Source organism: Ursus arctos, chromosome X (assembly GCF_023065955.2).
Source record: "Ursus arctos isolate Adak ecotype North America chromosome X, UrsArc2.0, whole genome shotgun sequence".
NCBI lineage: Eukaryota > Metazoa > Chordata > Mammalia > Carnivora > Ursidae > Ursus > Ursus arctos.
Genome location: NC_079873.1, coordinates 25,999,347 through 26,017,650, shown reverse-complemented (window position 1 = coordinate 26,017,650; position 18,304 = coordinate 25,999,347). Strand labels below are relative to the sequence as shown.

At 38.2% G+C, this 18,304-nt stretch overlaps 1 protein-coding gene across 18 annotated transcripts in view; it reads left to right on the top strand.

The window, feature by feature from the left end:
* The window catches only part of DMD (dystrophin), a 2,358,181-nt gene that overhangs the window by 2,043,474 nt on the left and 296,403 nt on the right, over positions 1-18,304 (top strand). For all 18 annotated transcript variants that reach the window (XM_057310259.1, XM_057309646.1, XM_048213297.2 and 15 more), the window contains one exon: positions 4,325-4,471. In XM_057310259.1, coding sequence (XP_057166242.1) covers positions 4,325-4,471 — 147 coding nt within the window. The remainder of the gene's footprint in view (positions 1-4,324; positions 4,472-18,304) is intronic.

Below are 18,304 nucleotides of genomic sequence, written 5' to 3'. Positions count from 1 at the left end.
CCTTAACTATGAAGCCAAAGCTTCTCCCTCCAAAACAATGTTCCCTTGTTAATAGATCATTCCTTTCTTTTGTTGCAATGTGGTTGATGACTAAAATCCTAAATCTATATTTGAACAAATCTTTAACTACATAAGGATAAGCAATGATCTGACAGCCAATTTAATTTCATAAAAAGAAGAAAAACTTGACATATCAGACTTATATATCATTCTAAATCAGTACCTTTATATCTATAATCAGACAACATTTAATGAAGTGAAAATTCTGCCGGCATGAAACTAGTCATAATAAAATTAGACTTGGTTTGCTCGTTCATGGAGAACATATTCCAGATGTTTAAGTGATTCAAAGAAAAACCCAAAGTATAATGGCTCCCTTCAATGTTTTCTCACTCACTGCTTCCAAACTAGAATGAAATCTCATGAAATTCTGGTCATATTTAAGTAACACAGGATATTGTTCAGAGTTAAGTGTACTTTTTGACGTTTCATGTTCGATGTTCAATGATGTAAACATATATTTATATGCGTAATACTAAAAGCTCTAATATTGGAAGGATAGTCAAACACAATGTGACATCCACGTAAATGACACAGGACACGTATTGAGTCTTTACATAGCGTGGTGTCTTGTGATTCGGTGTTTAGGAAGCCATCCATACTTCTTACTTGATACACTTCTAGGCATTGACAGTCTACAGCAGCAGTGAACCGTCCTCAGGGGGTACAGAGCTGCCACGGTAACCTAGGTCAGATGCCAAAGTGGAGATTGACTTGGGCACTCTCCCACCTCCTTTTTCTCTTCCTCTCTTCTACCTCCAGTTACCTTCTTTCCTCTGTTCTAAGGGGCTTAGTGCCCTCATGATGATGTCTAGCTGGCTAAAGTTCTTCATTTTGCTTGGTCCCATCGTGCTATCCCCCAGCATGAAACTTCCCACCAAACGATCACTTTACCAACTGACCTTCTCCGCCCCCCCATCAAAGCTTCCATTGATCCTAACAGAAATGTAATCCAGATTAAACTAAACATATGCTTTCTGCCCCCCTTAGTTAATGATGATACCAGTAGCCGTAGCAGTGGTAGTAGAATTTATCATAGATTTCCTCTGTTCCAGCTCAGAACCTAGAGTCCAACAGTTAATTAAAAAAGTCAGTTCAATCAGGGAATCGTAAAAAAGTATGTCTTAAACATTTTATTCGATCTTAAAATAGTCAACCAGGATTTTAATGTTGTGTGAAGGTTTCTTCTTTAAGTGTAGATTCACTGATTAGACTTCTCCATAAATCACACTGATGATGAAGACTTTGTGATTTCCAGTTCCAGTTTCTTTCATGTAGACAGAGTCCATCAGGAAACACGAAAGACATTCTGAATACAGAACCCTTCTAAATTTTTCGGATTATTTTCCTAATCTTTTACAGTTGCCTTGTCTATACCCAATTCAACAATATTTACTTCTCTTGTTCTTTTTAAAGCAACTTTCTAAAGGGCTTAACCTGGTTTTCATAGAAATAATAGCTTATTTTCTCTTAGACTTAAATTTCTTTGGTTTGTGAAATATTTAATTAAATTATGTAATTGCAATACTAACTGGCATACCACAATGACAACTCAACTAATGAGAGCTGAAGGCCATGCATCCTGACAGATAGCTCTAACATTTTATTTAGAGGCTACGATAGGCCCCAGTCACTGTGTTTCACAAAGGCATGAAGACTGGCTAATCTGTTGGGTCTTAAGTAGAGACCAGTTAAGAGAACTTCTACTGTAATTGCTAGATGGGGTGGGGGGGGGGGAGGAAGCAGAAGCCACCAGATCCCATGATGGTGGGGAGAGAGAGGGGGAAGGAGAGTGAGTGTTCTGATTAATGATGTGTACTGGACCCTAATTTTTAATCGCCTTCATCCTCCAAAACACCAATGGAGGATTAAAATCTGTGTCCAGGACTTTGGAGGGAGGAAGTGAAAATCCAAATATTCTAATAAAAGGCATTTGAACATGTACATGATGTAGTCCAAAGGGAGCTGAAACCTGCATGTGGCTGAGCCGAAGACTCACTGGCTGAGAGGCACGTGGGTGAAGACAGATGGTTAACAGACAGGGTTAACCTGCAGGACTTTGCCTGGCGGCCACACCATCCCTACAATGCTTTCCCATTTCCAGTTCCCATTCATATATTTATTTACGGTTCCTAGAAACATATATTATTATCCAGAAGAGAATGCTTCCATTTTGTAATCTTTGCCCTTGTCCAGGTTTCTCCGTTGACATTTAAGAAATCTGTTTTCTAGGGGTGCCTGGGTGGCTCAGTTGGTTAAGCCGCCAACTCTTGATGTTGTGTCAGGTCATAATCTCAGGGTCATGGGATGGAGCCCCGCACAGGGCTCTGTGCTGAGCAGGGAGTCAGCTTCAGGATTCTGCCCCCCCAACACACACACATGCTGTCCCTAAAATAAATGAATACATCTTTAAAATAAATCTGTTTTCTAACCTTTTATTACACAAAACAAAGTGATTATGGATCATTTCCTTTTAGAGATATGAATTTACATCAATGGATTTTACCTCTCTCCATGGGATTCTTTTAATCTCTATATTTATTTATAAGGCAATGGAATAATAATATTTACTATCAATCCCTATAAAAACTTTATCAGACTGATTCCTATGACATTCCACCGACATGGAGTTGAATAAAGATGAATACATCAGATAGGATTTTTTTTTTGCATGTCTGTGGTCAGACAAAGATTTCTTCTGTTTTCTTTCATTTTTATTTTTTATTGATATTTAATTCATGAATGAGAAAATTCACCCTTCAGGGGCACCCAGCTGGCTCAGTTGGTGGAGCCTGTGACTCTTGACTTCGGGGTCATGAGGTTGAGCCCCATGTTGGGTGTAGAGTTTAGCTAATAATTTTTTTTTAATTCATGGTTTCGAATTGTGCAATTCAGTGGTGTTTAGTATATTCACAGGGTTGTGCTACCATCACCACTGTCTCATTCCAGAACATTTTTATCACTCCCAAAAGACACCCATGATTCTTTAATATAATATTCTTAATGCCTGTTTTAAAAAAACATTAAGTTCTATGGAGTGATTATGACAATGTCTTATATTATCTAATAAGAGTCTTATATTCCATACAATACCACATTTTAGTGGTGAGAGATTCAGGTTGATTTGACAGGACAATGCCATTCTTATTTAGAATGTACATACTGGCTCCTTTTCTTTGGAGTGGGAGGGAATCGGAGGGTTATAGATGAAGTCAGTGTAAACAGTGGTTTTATCAACATAGTGAACCAGAGAAATAGGTATCCTACCCAGATCAAGCAAGTCAAAGCAGCACATATAACCGAGTAAGTGATGTTGTCCTTGTGCATAGACATTACATTACACAAACTGTTCTCCTAAGTGAGGGAATTTGTCCCTTAGAAATTGCTCATTGGAACATTTGGACATTATGCATCATGTTAAAGATCCATAAATGTCATCCCGATAGGGTAGATATGATGCATGGTAATATCCTCCCCATATCTGCATAGGGTTCTTCTACTCACTAGATTGTCATGATGCATTGCATCAGAGAATCCCATTCTAGTGCTTCAGAGACAGCCGAGAAGCCCATGGGAGCCTTTCTAAGTCGTTGCTACAAGGACTAAAATACCAGGAGACCAGGAAGTCATTCTTAGGGCTTGACAAAATACCCTAATCGCTAAATGAATCTATTTATTATGCAGTCGGTGCAAAGTATGAATGTAATATTTCATGATTGAGTATATCTTTTTATTGTAAAAAAAAAAAAAAGGATCCATTTGTGGTTGTAAGATGAGTAGAATTTAGAATCTAGCAGTGTATTTTTTCTGTCACTTTACCAATCCAGAATTACTTTGGAAAGGTATATAATATAATAGCTAAGAATATGTACTCTGGAGGCAAGCAACCCTGGGTATGTATCCTAGGTTCCTCAATTTTGGCCCATTGAACCCTTGGCAAGATAGAACCTGTGCAAGTTGTTGTCTCTTACGTAAAATGAGAATTCTCCAACTACCCATCTCACAGGGTTATTTTGTAGGAATAAAATTATTATTATGTGAACAGAGCTCATCACGGGATTAGGCACCTAAGAAATGCTCTATAAATATTAGTTACCATTATGCTCCTATTCACAAATGTTCATAGTTGCAATACCACTATAATAGAGCACACATCATTAACACTGCACCCCAAACAGAACAAGATATCTTGTAGTTCCCGTGTGTCTGTTTCTTTGCTTTAAATGTTCTCATTTTCCAACTTGCCCTTGACTATTTCACACAGGTGCTTCGAGGAGAAATTACACCTCTGAAAGAGAATGTCAGCTACGTCAATGACCTTGCTCGCCAACTCACTACGTTGGGCATTCAGCTGTCACCATATAACCTCAACATTCTGGAAGACCTGAACACCAGATGGAAGCTTCTACAGGTAGGCACATTACGAGCATTGCAGTTCCTTGTCACAACAAGAGAATATACGGATAAAGCTTGTTTGTAAGAAACAAGAAAAGTAGTTTCTTCATGTGATGTTCTGGATAATATTTTGTGAATGTAGGGTATTTTATATTATTTAGTAAGCTCCTATATAAATGTTTTCAAACCTATTAGTAATAATTTTTGTAGATAGCTTAAAGTTAGACTTTCCCATATCTTGCAAAAAACGGAAGGTAGTGCTGAGTCATGATGGGAGGACTGACTTACTGTCATACAATTACTTTGTACTACTATTGCTTGGATTCTTTAAACATCTTTACCTTTGGAATCCTAATTTAAACAACAGTCAATGGTAAGGCATATTCTAAAATCGTTTTAAAAAGAACATCCAGTGCACCTGGATGGCTCAGTCAGTTAAGTGTCTGCCTTCAGCTCAGGTCATAATCCCAGGGTCCTGGGATGGCGCCCCATGTTGGGCTCCCTGCTCAGCGAGCAGTCTGCTTCTCCCTCTGCCACTCCACCCACTCGTGCTCGCTCTCTCTCTCTCTCTCTCTCTCAAAAATAAATAAATAAATAATCTTTTTAAAAAATAATTTAAAAAATTTAAAAAACATCCTATCACAAACCTATATATGGAGGTTTTTCATAGGTTTGCATAATAAATCTAGGGACCAGAAGCATGCTCAAGGTCACACTTACTAGCTGTGGGACCTTGGGCAGGTTATTTAACCTTTCTGTGCTTCGGTCTTTCATCTGAAGAAAATGTGGATATTAAATGTTTCTAAAACCAGTCTATTATTAGGACAAGTAAGTCAAAAGATGTGGAAAGTGCTTGGAACAGTGCTAGTTACATAGTAAATGCTGTATAAATTCTAGCTCTTGGTGTTATTGCAGTTATAATGATTATTATTATAGCATACAAGTTTGGGAATCAAACTTACTGAGTGACCTTGAAGTCACTTGTCCTATCTGTCAGTTCTCTCATATCTAACATGCTTGCTGTAATAATAAACAAATTAATTCATGTAGAGTTGTTAGTACAGTACCTGGCTCATAGTAAGAACTCAGAAAAGGTAATGTGTCTCTGTGTTCCCCATGTGAAGGACACTGTGTAAATACCCCAAAACCCTCAAACTGATTTTACCATAGAATTAGAGAATTGTTTTGTTTCCCTCTCCGGTTTCATAGGTTGCAGAGAGTATGCTTCTGAGGAAAGACAGGAAACTGAGTTTAAAAATATTTGTTTTCAATGTTTTAATGGGAAAAAAATGCTAAAGCAGATAACTTTTCATATTGGCAGTCCATTTAGGGGTGTGATTGAAAGTCCTGTTGAAGAATTGCTAGATCTTTAATAAAAACAAGTTCCAAATTCAAGACCTCTTGAGATCTCCTATAATTTAATTCTTGTTGTGATGGATAGTTTTGAAATATTTGTATGATAGACTGTTATAAGTGGCATTGACTAAAGGAAGGCAATATAGTTAAGCAATTACATGCCTTTCTATGTCTATTAGTTTTGTAGTGGCTAAGTACTATTAAAACCTTATCAGCTTCATCCTTAATATGTTTTTCACTGTAAGCATAAATAAGGAAAGTAATAAATGTCCAAGGAAAAGCAGTGGCCACATTCGTTCTCTTCAAGCACTCTTGAACGGTATCTTAAAATTTCTTTTGAAAAACAAAATGCTGGGCGCCTGGGTGGCTCAGTGGGTTAAGTGTCTGCTTTTGGCTCAGGTCATGATCCCAGGGTCCTGGGATCAAGCCCCACATCGGGGTCCCTGCTCAGTGGGGAGCCTGCTTCCCCCTCTCCCTCTGCCTGCCACTCCCCCTGCTTATGCTCTCTCTCTCCCTGTCAAATAAATAAAATCTTTTTTAAAAAAAGAAGAATCAAATGCTGCATTTGCTTTCAAAATGTGGTACGAATTTGTGACAATGGCATGTGAGCTTATAGATGAGGTTAAAAGATTATGACTGATAAGGGAAGTTTTTAAAGATCAGTGCTAAATGGGCCATTATAGTCACACTCTTTATTTAGATGTAAAGTACACGAAAATATTAATAGCTTAAGTTTTGCTCATTCTTAAAATGAATAAGGACTTGGTTATAAATATAGGGAAGTACATGAAAGGAGCTGATGTAGTAAAAAGAGGACTGAAGTGAATAGTATTAGCCCTGACTTCAAAACTGAAGCTCATTCTTTGACCATATTATCTTGAAAAAGCCTTTATCCTCCCTCAGCTTTAATTCCCTCATTTATAAAATGAGGCAATCCATTTGGTCTCAGGTCACATACAGCTCAATCCTATGATTCTGTATCTGGATATCTGGGGGGGGGGCAGATATGCATATGACAAAATTTAGTTTAGAATCAATACAGTGGCTTACTCTATTCATATTACAGACGTGGCTCGCGGGGATTGTGTTTCTCCTTCTTTCATTTTAACATTTAAACCCCTCATCCGAAGCCCACACATACACAGCTTTCTCCTACTAAACAGCTCAGTGAGTTCATGGTGCATGCTCTTGTGGCAAATTTCACATGTTGCTATTTTTGGACATGACCTTAAGGATATGCTTGAAAAGTGTTTTCGGCAGAAAGCTGATCAATCCAAGGTTTGGGGTTGCACATAACTGAGTGAAGTGGATTCCATTTTTTTCTTTGACCATGGTTGTAACCACTCTGCTATATTATAAATGGGAGTCCTTGTTCAGAAAGTGAACAAAGCCAAGAAATGAGGTTCACATCAAATAACTTCATCCCCATTACTGGCAGAGCAAGTCACATGTCCTATGGACAACATTTTACAGTTAGAAGAATGTATCTGACTAAAGAATCAGCCATCTTCTGTGGAGGGAAGCCGGAGCCCATCATCATTATAACATTCTATTTCTAGAAAAATAAAGAATTTCGTTGTTCACAATCCTGTCAGTTATGACATCATGATAAAAAATTAGTACAAATTCATCTCTGCTTCTTTGTCCACTAAGGGAAAAATTAAGAAATAGAGAGTTGGAGTAGTGGGAAGGCACATATAAACCTAAGAAAACTTCTTAAATTTGGGCAAAATAGTGTAAGAGAAGAGAGTTACATAGTACCAGGCTATATCTACTTGATACCAGAATATCCTGCGTTTAATTAGACAATCCATTAATTTTTATTTTAAAAGAAAGCCATGCTGGGTTTTTTTAGCTGTGTGTAATATCAGTCAAAATGATAGAAACAGATAAACCGTGTATATGTGACATCAATAGCAGAGTAAGACACAGTCACGATTTGTCTATGCATAGAAATAGTGTATAGAGAGCTCTGAATTTATTTGAAATGCACAAACAGAAGTTTAGAGACCTTGGTTTCCCTGTTTGAAACTCTGTAGGAATAAAATCCTATTGTCTGCCTCAGAGTGGACTCGGGGGTCGGGATGTCTGTCCTAGACCACATGACGATGTGTTTTAGGCATAGGAAACCATCACTCCTTGCAGTGAGGAGGAGTTTTCACGTGCATTCACTCATTTAATCCCTATAACATTATGATGATGCCTTACAATTACTTATTATCACTATTCCCTTTTACACATAAAGAGACTGAGACTTAGACATAGAAACTGACACAGTCCTGGTCACAAGCTTATAAGTGTCAGTCAAGGTGTGAATCCTCTCTTCTGAAATGCACCCCCCGCCCCTTTTGCTTCCTCTTATCAAAATCCTGTTTAGTTTGGACTTCACAAAGTCATACTTGAAAGCTAGTTTGGGTGGCACGGGTATGAAATACTTCACTCTTTTCCTGCTTCTCCCCTTTTTTGAATGATCCTCAGGGATACTAACTTTGAAATCTCCCTTTTACGAACCAATGGATTAATGAGCCCAGCTCAGTGTACCCCTTAAAAATCCCACCTGTAGTTTCAAATTTAAGACGTTAAAGTGTTACATTCTTCATTGTCTTTAGAACTCAGCAACCGTCTTAAAATCAACTGAAAGTGATTTTAATGAATTAGCTCTTGAAGTGGTACCAATGCTAGTATTCGACCCAGTAGAAATGAGTATCAAAACCAAATGGGAAGAAAATGAAACTGATGCTAAACTTTTCTAATGTTGAAGCAATGCATACATGTTTAGTGACATAGTCATGCTCTTTATTCACCAAGCACAAGTACTGTAGGGAACATTCTACTCTAGGAAAGCCCTGCTAGGGGATGTTCTAACCATTTCTCTGTGTTACAAGTAAACCCATGAAGAGCAACAGAAGCTGCAAATACACTTTAATATAAAGAGTACATGCTTTATTGATTGTGGGATGTCTGGAATGTAATCACTTGAAAAATATTGAATATGAAGACATTTCTAGGCATGATATTCTTTAAATATGTTTAGGGACAGTATCATGAATTATGTATGTCTTTAAAGGTTTCCTAAGGTTCTTCCAAAGTCATGCAGACAGTTATATACTCCGTCTTCACATCTGTGTTATCTTTCTGTCACAAAGATATAGGCCCTCGTCTTCTGCACATTCCATTCCTTCTTTCACTCTTTCCTTCTTCTTCCATTCAATCAGCAGTGATTGAGCATCTCCTGTGTACCTAGCAGACACTGTAATCATCCTGTCTGGTCCAAGGACATACTGACCAAAATCACATTTACTGCTTATGCCATCTTAGGAAAAATTTTATAGATGGGTTTTCTTTTAATACTTCTGTAATTGCTCACTCTTTCTCCATGTTATAAACAAAAAATATGCTATTATGACACTAATACTATAAAAGTGGTACCTTTTCAGATCTCTAACTTAAAAATTCTTCACTGATTTCTGACCAGGAATTTGGTCTCCATAATCAGACTAGTAAGATTGTGGAAGGACATGGGCTCATATTTAGCTGGCCAAGAGAAATATTTGCGTGGCTTTGTTTTTTAAAAAATTGAACAAGAGTTTTAATTGAAAAATTAAAAATTCCAGCAGAGCAGCTTATGATCTTTACTTTGGTGAGGTAGGTTTTCAAAGCAAGCTTCTATCTGTATGTACGTGTGTGTTTGTCCTTGTCATCATTGAGCACAGGATTTGATCCTTTAAATGTGTTGACAGATTCTGAACATTTTCTTCATATTTTTTAAAGGATACTGTACTAAGCATTTGGCATTATGGGGTCCCTTCTAGGCAAGGAGCCTAAGTGAGCTCTGCCATCTGCTCTTACAAATAATGTGGACCTATTACTAACTGAGGGTAAGGAGAGGATATCTGACTTTGGTCCCTTTGGTTGGCCAAGGGTTATTTCTACCAATGTCTTCTTATCATGTCCTTTTTCGGCTGTTTCTTTAACAATACCTAAAATAATTCTGCCTGTGGTTAGACCACAGAACCCAGGAGAAAATGATGAGACTGAGGCCATTCTCAAAGGAAATGTGTTTTCCTCCATCAGTGGTTCTCAAATGTTCGTAAGCATCGGGATCACCTAAAGACTTACTAAATCCTGGGCCCCACTTCCAGAGTTTCTGATTCAGTAGGTCTGGGCTGGGGTTGGACATTCTGCCTTTCCAACCAGCTCCCAAGCGAAGCTGATGCTGCCGGTCCAGGGACCACACTCTGAGAACCATTGTCCTACATTAAGTACTTGCCAGGTACAGCCAACTTTAAAAGATTTTAAAAAGTGTCTTATGTAAGATACTTTGAGAAGTTTATGGTCATACTGTGGAAAATAAGCCTAATGCCATGCAGAAAATTCTGTACTAGAGGATGTTACAGTGCTACAGCAACCTGGAAACCCAAGCCCTTAACTTGTCTTCCAGGCAGAAAGAGAAGGGTGAAGGGAAACTTCTCGTAGATTCCTTTTAGTAGAATGGAGATATGTTGTAAGTGTAATATACATATCGGGTTTCAAAGACTCAGCCCCAAAAATAAAATATTTTTATATTGGTTACATGTTGAGGTGATAATATTTTTATGTATTTGGTTAAGTAAAATATATTATTAGAATTGATTTCACCCATTTCTTTTGTATAATTTATATGATTAGTCATAGTTGGGTATTTTTCTTGAAGACGAATAAAGTGAGCCTGTTGCTTCAAGTAAACAACTGACACTGTTTCTTTTTACCTTTTTTAATGTGTCTGCTAGAAAATTTAAAATGACGTCTGCAGCTCTCATTATATTTCTATTGGATAGTACTGGTCTAGAACGAAAAATCTAGCACAGATAAGATTCAGCTGCAGAGCTTGTTAAAACACCCTCACCACCAGCCCCCACCCTGCCCCAAGAATTAGTAGGTATTGGGAGAGGCCTGTGATTCTGTCTTTCTAACAAGGTCCTGGGAGAAACTGTTGAGATATAAGTAGTACTTGCATCATGTAGGGGTCCCCTAATTCTTGGAATGTTAGTAAGGGATCCACGGACTTGAAAAGATTGTAGTCCACTATCCAAAGATATTGTAGTGCTGTAGGAAAAACTACCCTAACGTGTTCTAAAATGTAAGTAAAAAGACTGCAACTACAACGCTGAGTTTGATGCCTCCCCTGGCAGGAGTTTTTCAAAAGCTGAGAGTGAAGGAAATGAGAAGAACAAAGAGGAAAGAATGTGTTTGTTTTAGAGAAGGTTAGGTCACAGAAGGATTTGTTGACGTTAGGAATAGACTGACCCATGAAAAAAGGACAATTAAGTTCTAAGAAAACATCTTTTCAGTGAGGAAAGAACAATCATTTATGCTTAGCCTCATCTCTGTTAAAAAATAAATAAAAAGGAAGTGCACAAATCCCTTTAAAGATTTGAAGCAACGAGGAATGCGTGCATCTCAAAGGCCCAGGATAGTGCCAGCCTTTAGAGCACACTGAGGTCAACGTGTACTGTCAACCTTACAGACATTTACCTCAGTCAGTGTGGCTTCCAATGTTTTGACAGCTAATTGTACTTTATTCAAGAAGAATGATACTGAAATTGCCTGTGTAACCTTGAAAGTAATGTGACCCAGATGTTCCAGAGTCCGGCCTCCGCACTCCAAAGAACAGTCTAGTTTTCAGGGGCATTCTGTGTTGTGGAAAAAAAAGGTCATTACGATGTGTGGGATTAGAGGGAGAAAAGTGAATGATGTAGGGAGTGTGACCAAAAAAATTATATGGGGTACAAAAATGAAGCCAGTGGAAGTCAAAGAAATATTTATTGGTTGAAGAGAATGAAAGGCGTATTAATGTTTTCAGAGCTTTTATAAAGTGAACCCAAACCTTCATGAACTCAGGTTATCTGATCGTTTGGTCCTTAATTCCTGATTTGTTTTCATCGGGAACTATTTTTGCGAGTTGTGAGCTAGCCACTATGGTAATCCATGTCACTATTTTATTGGTTTAAAAAATGGCACACGTCCCTGTCCAGTGCGCTCAAACAGCAGCTTTATGGATGTCCGTAGTTCTTTTACTTTCTCAGTATTGCTCATTCCTTTTCAGCAACACTTAAAACTGCCATTACGCTCACGCTTTCCTTTCCCTTCTTTCTTCTTCCACAGCTGACATTGGCCCTTCCCTCCGAGTTTTCCCTGCTTTATTCTTCATTCTTTCAAGGGCCCTTCGCTCCGCAGCCAGACCTCGGTCCTCCGCAGCAGCCTGCCTCCGCCCCGCCCTGGCTTGGGGCGCTTGTTTGCCCTGGCTGTTTGCGTCTTTGCTTTTCCCACTGTCCCGCTGCGTGTGAAATGCTCCGCCAGCAGCTGCTCCCATTTCCCATGCTACGTCACGCGCAGCATTCAAAGGGCTGCTGTTCCCACATTTCCACCCCAAAGACTCCCCCTCTCCTCCTGCCCTGCACATTCCTCTAGAAATAACCCCCTTTCAGACCATATGAAAGGCTGAATGTTAAGGCCCACTCCGCAAGTAAGAAACTGGCTTATGAAATTCAGAAATGCTCTGTTTAAAGGTCAGTGCCACAGAGTGAATTCTAAGTTACCATAGTTTATCTTAGTGTTTCTTCATTTTTATCAGTTCTCTAAGGTCCTTAAAATAATTGCCATCCGGATATAAATTCTCCCCTCAATTAATATATTCATTAATTTCAAAGGTAGATATGTAGATGAAAAATACGATAAATTAGGAAGTCATGATTCTATTACAAATACACTTCTTACACAGGGCCATACTTTATTTGGCCAATGGGGTTGCACAATATAGATCTGAGAAGAGTTGATTTTAGTGAGAATTGTGCATTACTGAAATTAATAATGAGCACTTATGTGGCACTTACTGTATACCATTCACTTTTCTAAGCTCTTTTACGTGTACTAACACTTGTAAGCATTGCAGTCACCCTAGGAAGTAGATTCTATTTTTATCCTCATTTTACAGATGAGGAAAATGAGGAACCAAGAGGTTAGGTGGCTTGACTGAGTTCACATAGCTGGTGAGAGTTGGGATTTGAACCCAGGCAATCTGGCTGGAGAACCTCTCAGAAATAGCAACTGTACAATACCTCCTCTCTAATAGACGGCGAGATTGACATGACAGTATTTCCTCTTCATTTACAATTCAGCCCTTTCAACAAAAAACATAACTTCCCCCTCACGTTTATTAATTTGTCAGGAATCACCTACATCAAGAGTTTAGGAAGTACAGATTTAAAGTAGGGTGATTATGTGAATCTCAGACCACAGTCTCAGGAATAGATTGTTTAACCCAGAATCTAAATCATTCACAGATTAAAAATGAGAATCTCTCAGGGCACCTGAGGGCTCAGTCAGTTGAGCATCCAACTCTTGATTTCATCTTGGGTCATGATCTCAGGGTTGTGAGATGGAGCCACGCATCGGGTTCCTTGCCCTCTGGATTCTCTCTCTCCCTCTCCCCCTGCCCCCACCCCCCCTAAAAAAAAGAGGGGGGAAATCTCTCATCTGTAGTACCAGGAAGACTTAATCACCAAACTCTTTCTGAAGTGAGCACAACTACTCCTTCATTAAATAAATATTTTCTATTCAATAAATGTTTTTCTGCCATCTACCCTCTGCCAGACTCTGTGTTAGATAATAGGCATGCAGTTGTGGAAAAACCAGAGTCTCTGCCCTCTTGGCGATTAGTTTCTTGGGAAGATACACATTAATAAAGAAAAATGGCTCATATAATAATTACAAATCCTGGTGGGTGTCATGAGAGACAAATGCAGGGCATATAGTGAGGACCTGTGGGGTGGGTGGGTGGGTGGGTGTGTGTGTGTGTTGCTGTGAGGGTGGGAGTTAGGGAAGGCTGACCAGGAAGGCTTCGCAGAGAAAGTGGCCTTTCAGCCAAAGCCTAAAAGACGAAGACAAGTTAACTAAGTGGCTTTTCTATTCATCTGTAGCTTTTATTTTAAATGGCCTGGAGCTTGTGACTAACTATAAACAGAGTAGTAAAATTCTGCTGTGCAAATTTAATAACTGGGAATCATTTGAAGTAATGGACTGCAGAGTTAACATATAATTAAGTCACATTGGAAGATTTCTTATCACTCTGTATCACAGAGAGCATCCTGTTTGAATTCTTCACCTCCCTTACGAAAATCTGTAGCTACGTGAGTTTGTTGACTTATTTATTGAAAGTCCATTTCCCGCACCTGAAGGGCAGCTCAGTGCAGGCGGAGCCCTAAACACCTTACCTACTGATGCTTGGCATTCAATAAATATTTCTTGAATTGCTTAATGCATGAAATGAAGCAAAAATATTATTAAAAACTATAAAATAAATGGAAAGTTATACCACAGGGGAAAAATTAGGAAATGAAACTATCCTTTCTGGATAAACAGTATTCATGCCTAAATCTGTAGATTCATAAAGTTAACCAGTGCTTAAATAATTTTCCAAAGATTCCAAAAGAAAAGTAATTGACCAAAAATTAAATATTTATCTTTCCCTTTATGGTGGACCGGATTCAGCAATTAATGATCAGTGTGCTCTGAACAACATAGAATATACTTAATGTTACCTTTGGAGGAAAATGAGATAAAATAGCTTCCCTTTCTCCTCCTCCCCCTTTTTATGAAGGTGCAATTAACATACAACATTATATTCAAGTGTAACAGCATAATGATTAGTATTTGTATATATTGTGAAATAATTATCACAACAAGTTTGGTTAACATCCATCGCCATACCTAGTTACAATTGTTTGTTCTTATGAGAAATGTTAAGATCTACTCTTTCAGCAAGTTTCAAAAATATAATACAGTATTACTAACTATAGTCGCCACACCATGCATTACAACCTCATGACTTATTTATTTCATAATTGGAAGTTTGTACCTTTTGACCTCCTTCACCTTCCCCCATTTCACACACACACTACAACCCCACCTCTGGTAGCTACCAGTCGGTTTTCTGTATCTATAAGCTTGTTTTCTTTTTAGATTCCACATACGAGATCATATGGTGTTTGTCTTTCTCTGTCTGACTTATTTCACTTAGCATACTGCCCTCAAGGTTCATCTATGTTGTCACAAATGACAAGAGTTCATTCTTTTTTATGGCTGAAAAATATCCCATTATATATATAAATTTCTTTATCCATTCATCTGTCGGTGGACACTTAGGTCATTTCCATGTCTTGGCCATTGTACGTAATGCTGCAGTGAACATAGGGGGTATGTATATCTCTCTGAATTATTGTTCTTGTACCTTCCCTTTCTGATAACAGCTTTCTCGAGGTATAATTAACATATCCATATTTAAAACATACAAATTGGTAAGTTTGATAAATGTATATACCTGAGAAGCCATCACCACATGGGTATGAATATATCCATACCCCCAAAAGTTTCTTCATGGCCCTTGGTAATCTCTCCCTCCCACCCCTCCACTGCCTCCAAGCAACCACTGTTCTACTTTCTATTGATGTAAAGGAATTTGCGTTTTCTAGTTTTATATAAATGGAATGTATAGTCTTTTTGGTCTCATGTTTCAGGTACCATAATTATCTTGAGATTCATCCATGTTGTCACATGTATCAATAGTTTGTCCCTGTTTATTGCTGAGCAGTATTCCATTTTATGGGAACACTCAAATTTGTTTATTCATTCACCCTTTAATGGACCTCTGGGTTGTTTCCAGCGTGAGACTGTACAGATAAAGCTGCTCTGAACATCCATGTACAAGTCTTTGAGTGGACTTTGTTTTCATTTCTCTTGAGGAAATGCTTGGGGGAGGGACAGCTAGATTTTGTGGTAGGCATGTGTTTCACTTATTAAGAAAATGCCAGACTGTTTTCCAAAGATGTTGGACCATTTTACATTCCCACCAACAGTGTATGAGAGTTCCAGTTTCTTCATATCCTCTCTAAAATTTGACTGTGGTTCAATTTTTAAAATTTTAGCCATTTAAATAGCTACATGGTGGTATCTCATCATGGTTGTAATTTGTGTTTCCCTAATGGCTAATAATGTAGCCATTCCAGCTTCCTTCTGATTACTGGTGGATGGTAGAACTTTTCTCATCCTTTTATTTTTAGCCTATTTGTGTCTTTGTATTGAATGTGCATGTCTTGTAGGCAGCATATATTTGGATTTTGCTTTTTTCAAATCCAATCTGACTTCTTTTAATTGGGGGATATTTGGACTGTTTATATTTAATGTGTTTATCAATATGGTTAGGTATAAACCTGTCATCATGCTTTTTGTTTTTGCTCCATCCCATATGTTCTTTGATTGTTCCTCATTTTCTGTCTTCCTTTAGATTAATGGGAATTCATGAATTCATTTTATCTTCTATGTTGGCATATTAGCGATAACTCTTTGTTTTGTTATTTCAGTTGTTGTGTTATGGTTTATGGTATATATACATCTTTAATTTATCATAGTGTAACCTCAAGTGGTTTTAGACCACTTCACATATGGTATAAGAACCTCTCAATAATGGATTTCCAGCCCTCCCTTTCCAAACTGTGTGCTATTTTTCGATCCTTTGGCATCTTTCAAGATTAGGTGGGATTAGACTGACAGTATAGGGCTAATTATCCCCCACTAGTGAGGCAAGACTCTTTCATGTGCTCTACCCAAGGCTCTGTGAGTCATGAGGTTTCCAGGATGACTTGAAAGGAACAGGCACTCCTTCCTGCCATATGAGTGCTGGACCTTATTATCTCTGATCCCTCCCGATGATTCTTTACCACACACGTGCTAATCACTACTCAGCTGAGTACTTGAGGGAGATCATCTATAGATCTCCAGGGTTTTCTCTCTGTGAAACTCTGCTCCCTGGGCTTCTTTCCTATGAACTTTAGCTAACCTAGTCTTCTGGGTCTCTCAGTTCCAACTTCTCAGCCCTCAGGATCTGCCAGGATCTTCCTGGGTTCTTCTTCCCCCATGCTGTGAACTGGAAACTCTCTCAGGGTGATAAGCTAGGACAATCCTGGGGCTCACCTCATATGTTTTCCTTCTCTTAGAGGTCACTATCCTTCCTTGCCTCATATCCATCGTCTTACACTCCATCGCTGCATACATTTCGTCCATGTTGGAGTTATTTCAACACAGAGGGTAAATTTGGTCCTTATTACCCCATCTTGTTCAGTAGCAGAGGTCTGAAAATATCTTCTGAAGCACAGTTTTGTTTTTTCTTGATTTGGAGATCATGTGCCAGAATGTTGGAAGAAAACAGGTAATTAGCTGATAATGTGCAATCCTCCAGACATAGAGATGCTATTAGTCACTTACCAAGGTTGCACATACTTTGTTTTCCTTTCACAATAGCGGTGATTGCCTTATACCCTTCCATCATACTTTTTGCCTAGTTGTATTCAGGGCCTTGCCTTTGCAATCAAGTTGGCTAAGCCTCAAGTCTTAGTCTGTATCTGAAAAATCCGATCAGAGCCTGAAGCCAAGGCTATGTAGCAAGGTGCCCCCAGCATAAATCAGCCAACAGTACAGCTGCTAAATCTTTTAAAACAGCTGAATATGTCAATGTGCTTTATTGCATGGAATTACTGAATATTTTAATATTCCTAACCATACACTTCCACAGTCATTCTTTAGCAGGTTCTACTTAATTATTCTTAATACTATATGATTTAATAACCAGTGTGCTACCATGCATGAGGTTTCCTTTTAGGAAAGATAGCCTGTTAAAGTTGTTACCGCCCATCACTTGAGGGTTTTAGTTCTCAAAGTCCAGAAGTCCAACCCTTGATTTTACAAGACATCACCTGATATGTCATAGTTCACAAAGCGAGTTAATAATGGAACCAAAACCAAAAACTTGCTCTATATTCTCCTCACACACCCTTGAGTTTTATTCTTAAGAATGCATTCTTCAGTCTAAATATTCTGTATTCTAAAACATGTTTTAAAAGGAATTACTTATCCAAATCCTGCCAGCCTTGCAAGGTCCATGTGAAACAATGAGAGCAAGTCTGTAAAAGTGCTTCAGAAACTAGTAAATGCTATAAAAATGGAAGTTTTATTGTTAGAACCATAGTTCATTTCTATGAAAGCTTGCTCAACTTTTTTCACTTTTCTGAACTTGATTATACAGTATCTTTTCTAATACATTTGTTCATCCTTTATAAGAATTTAATCCTTTCTGCCCTGCTGGGTTGCAAAAAGAAGGCCTCTCTTCTTTTCTAGAATCTATTCATATTTTATAGTATTATTACATCTCATAGGTTCCCACTAAATACATGTTGAGTAAAACTGGACCAAAATCTTTCTACGTCTGTGGGGGGAACAATATTTTGATCCTTAAAGAGAAAAGGTATTTTCAAAGATTAGATATGGCAGCTCTTGCTCTTCTAGATTTTAATGAAATTGTTTTAACTGATGCGTCATACTTGCATCCCTTGGTTAGAATGGAACCAATTTCTACAAATATAGTAATTTGTAACAATAGCTGCCTATACTGGGGGAAGAAGTG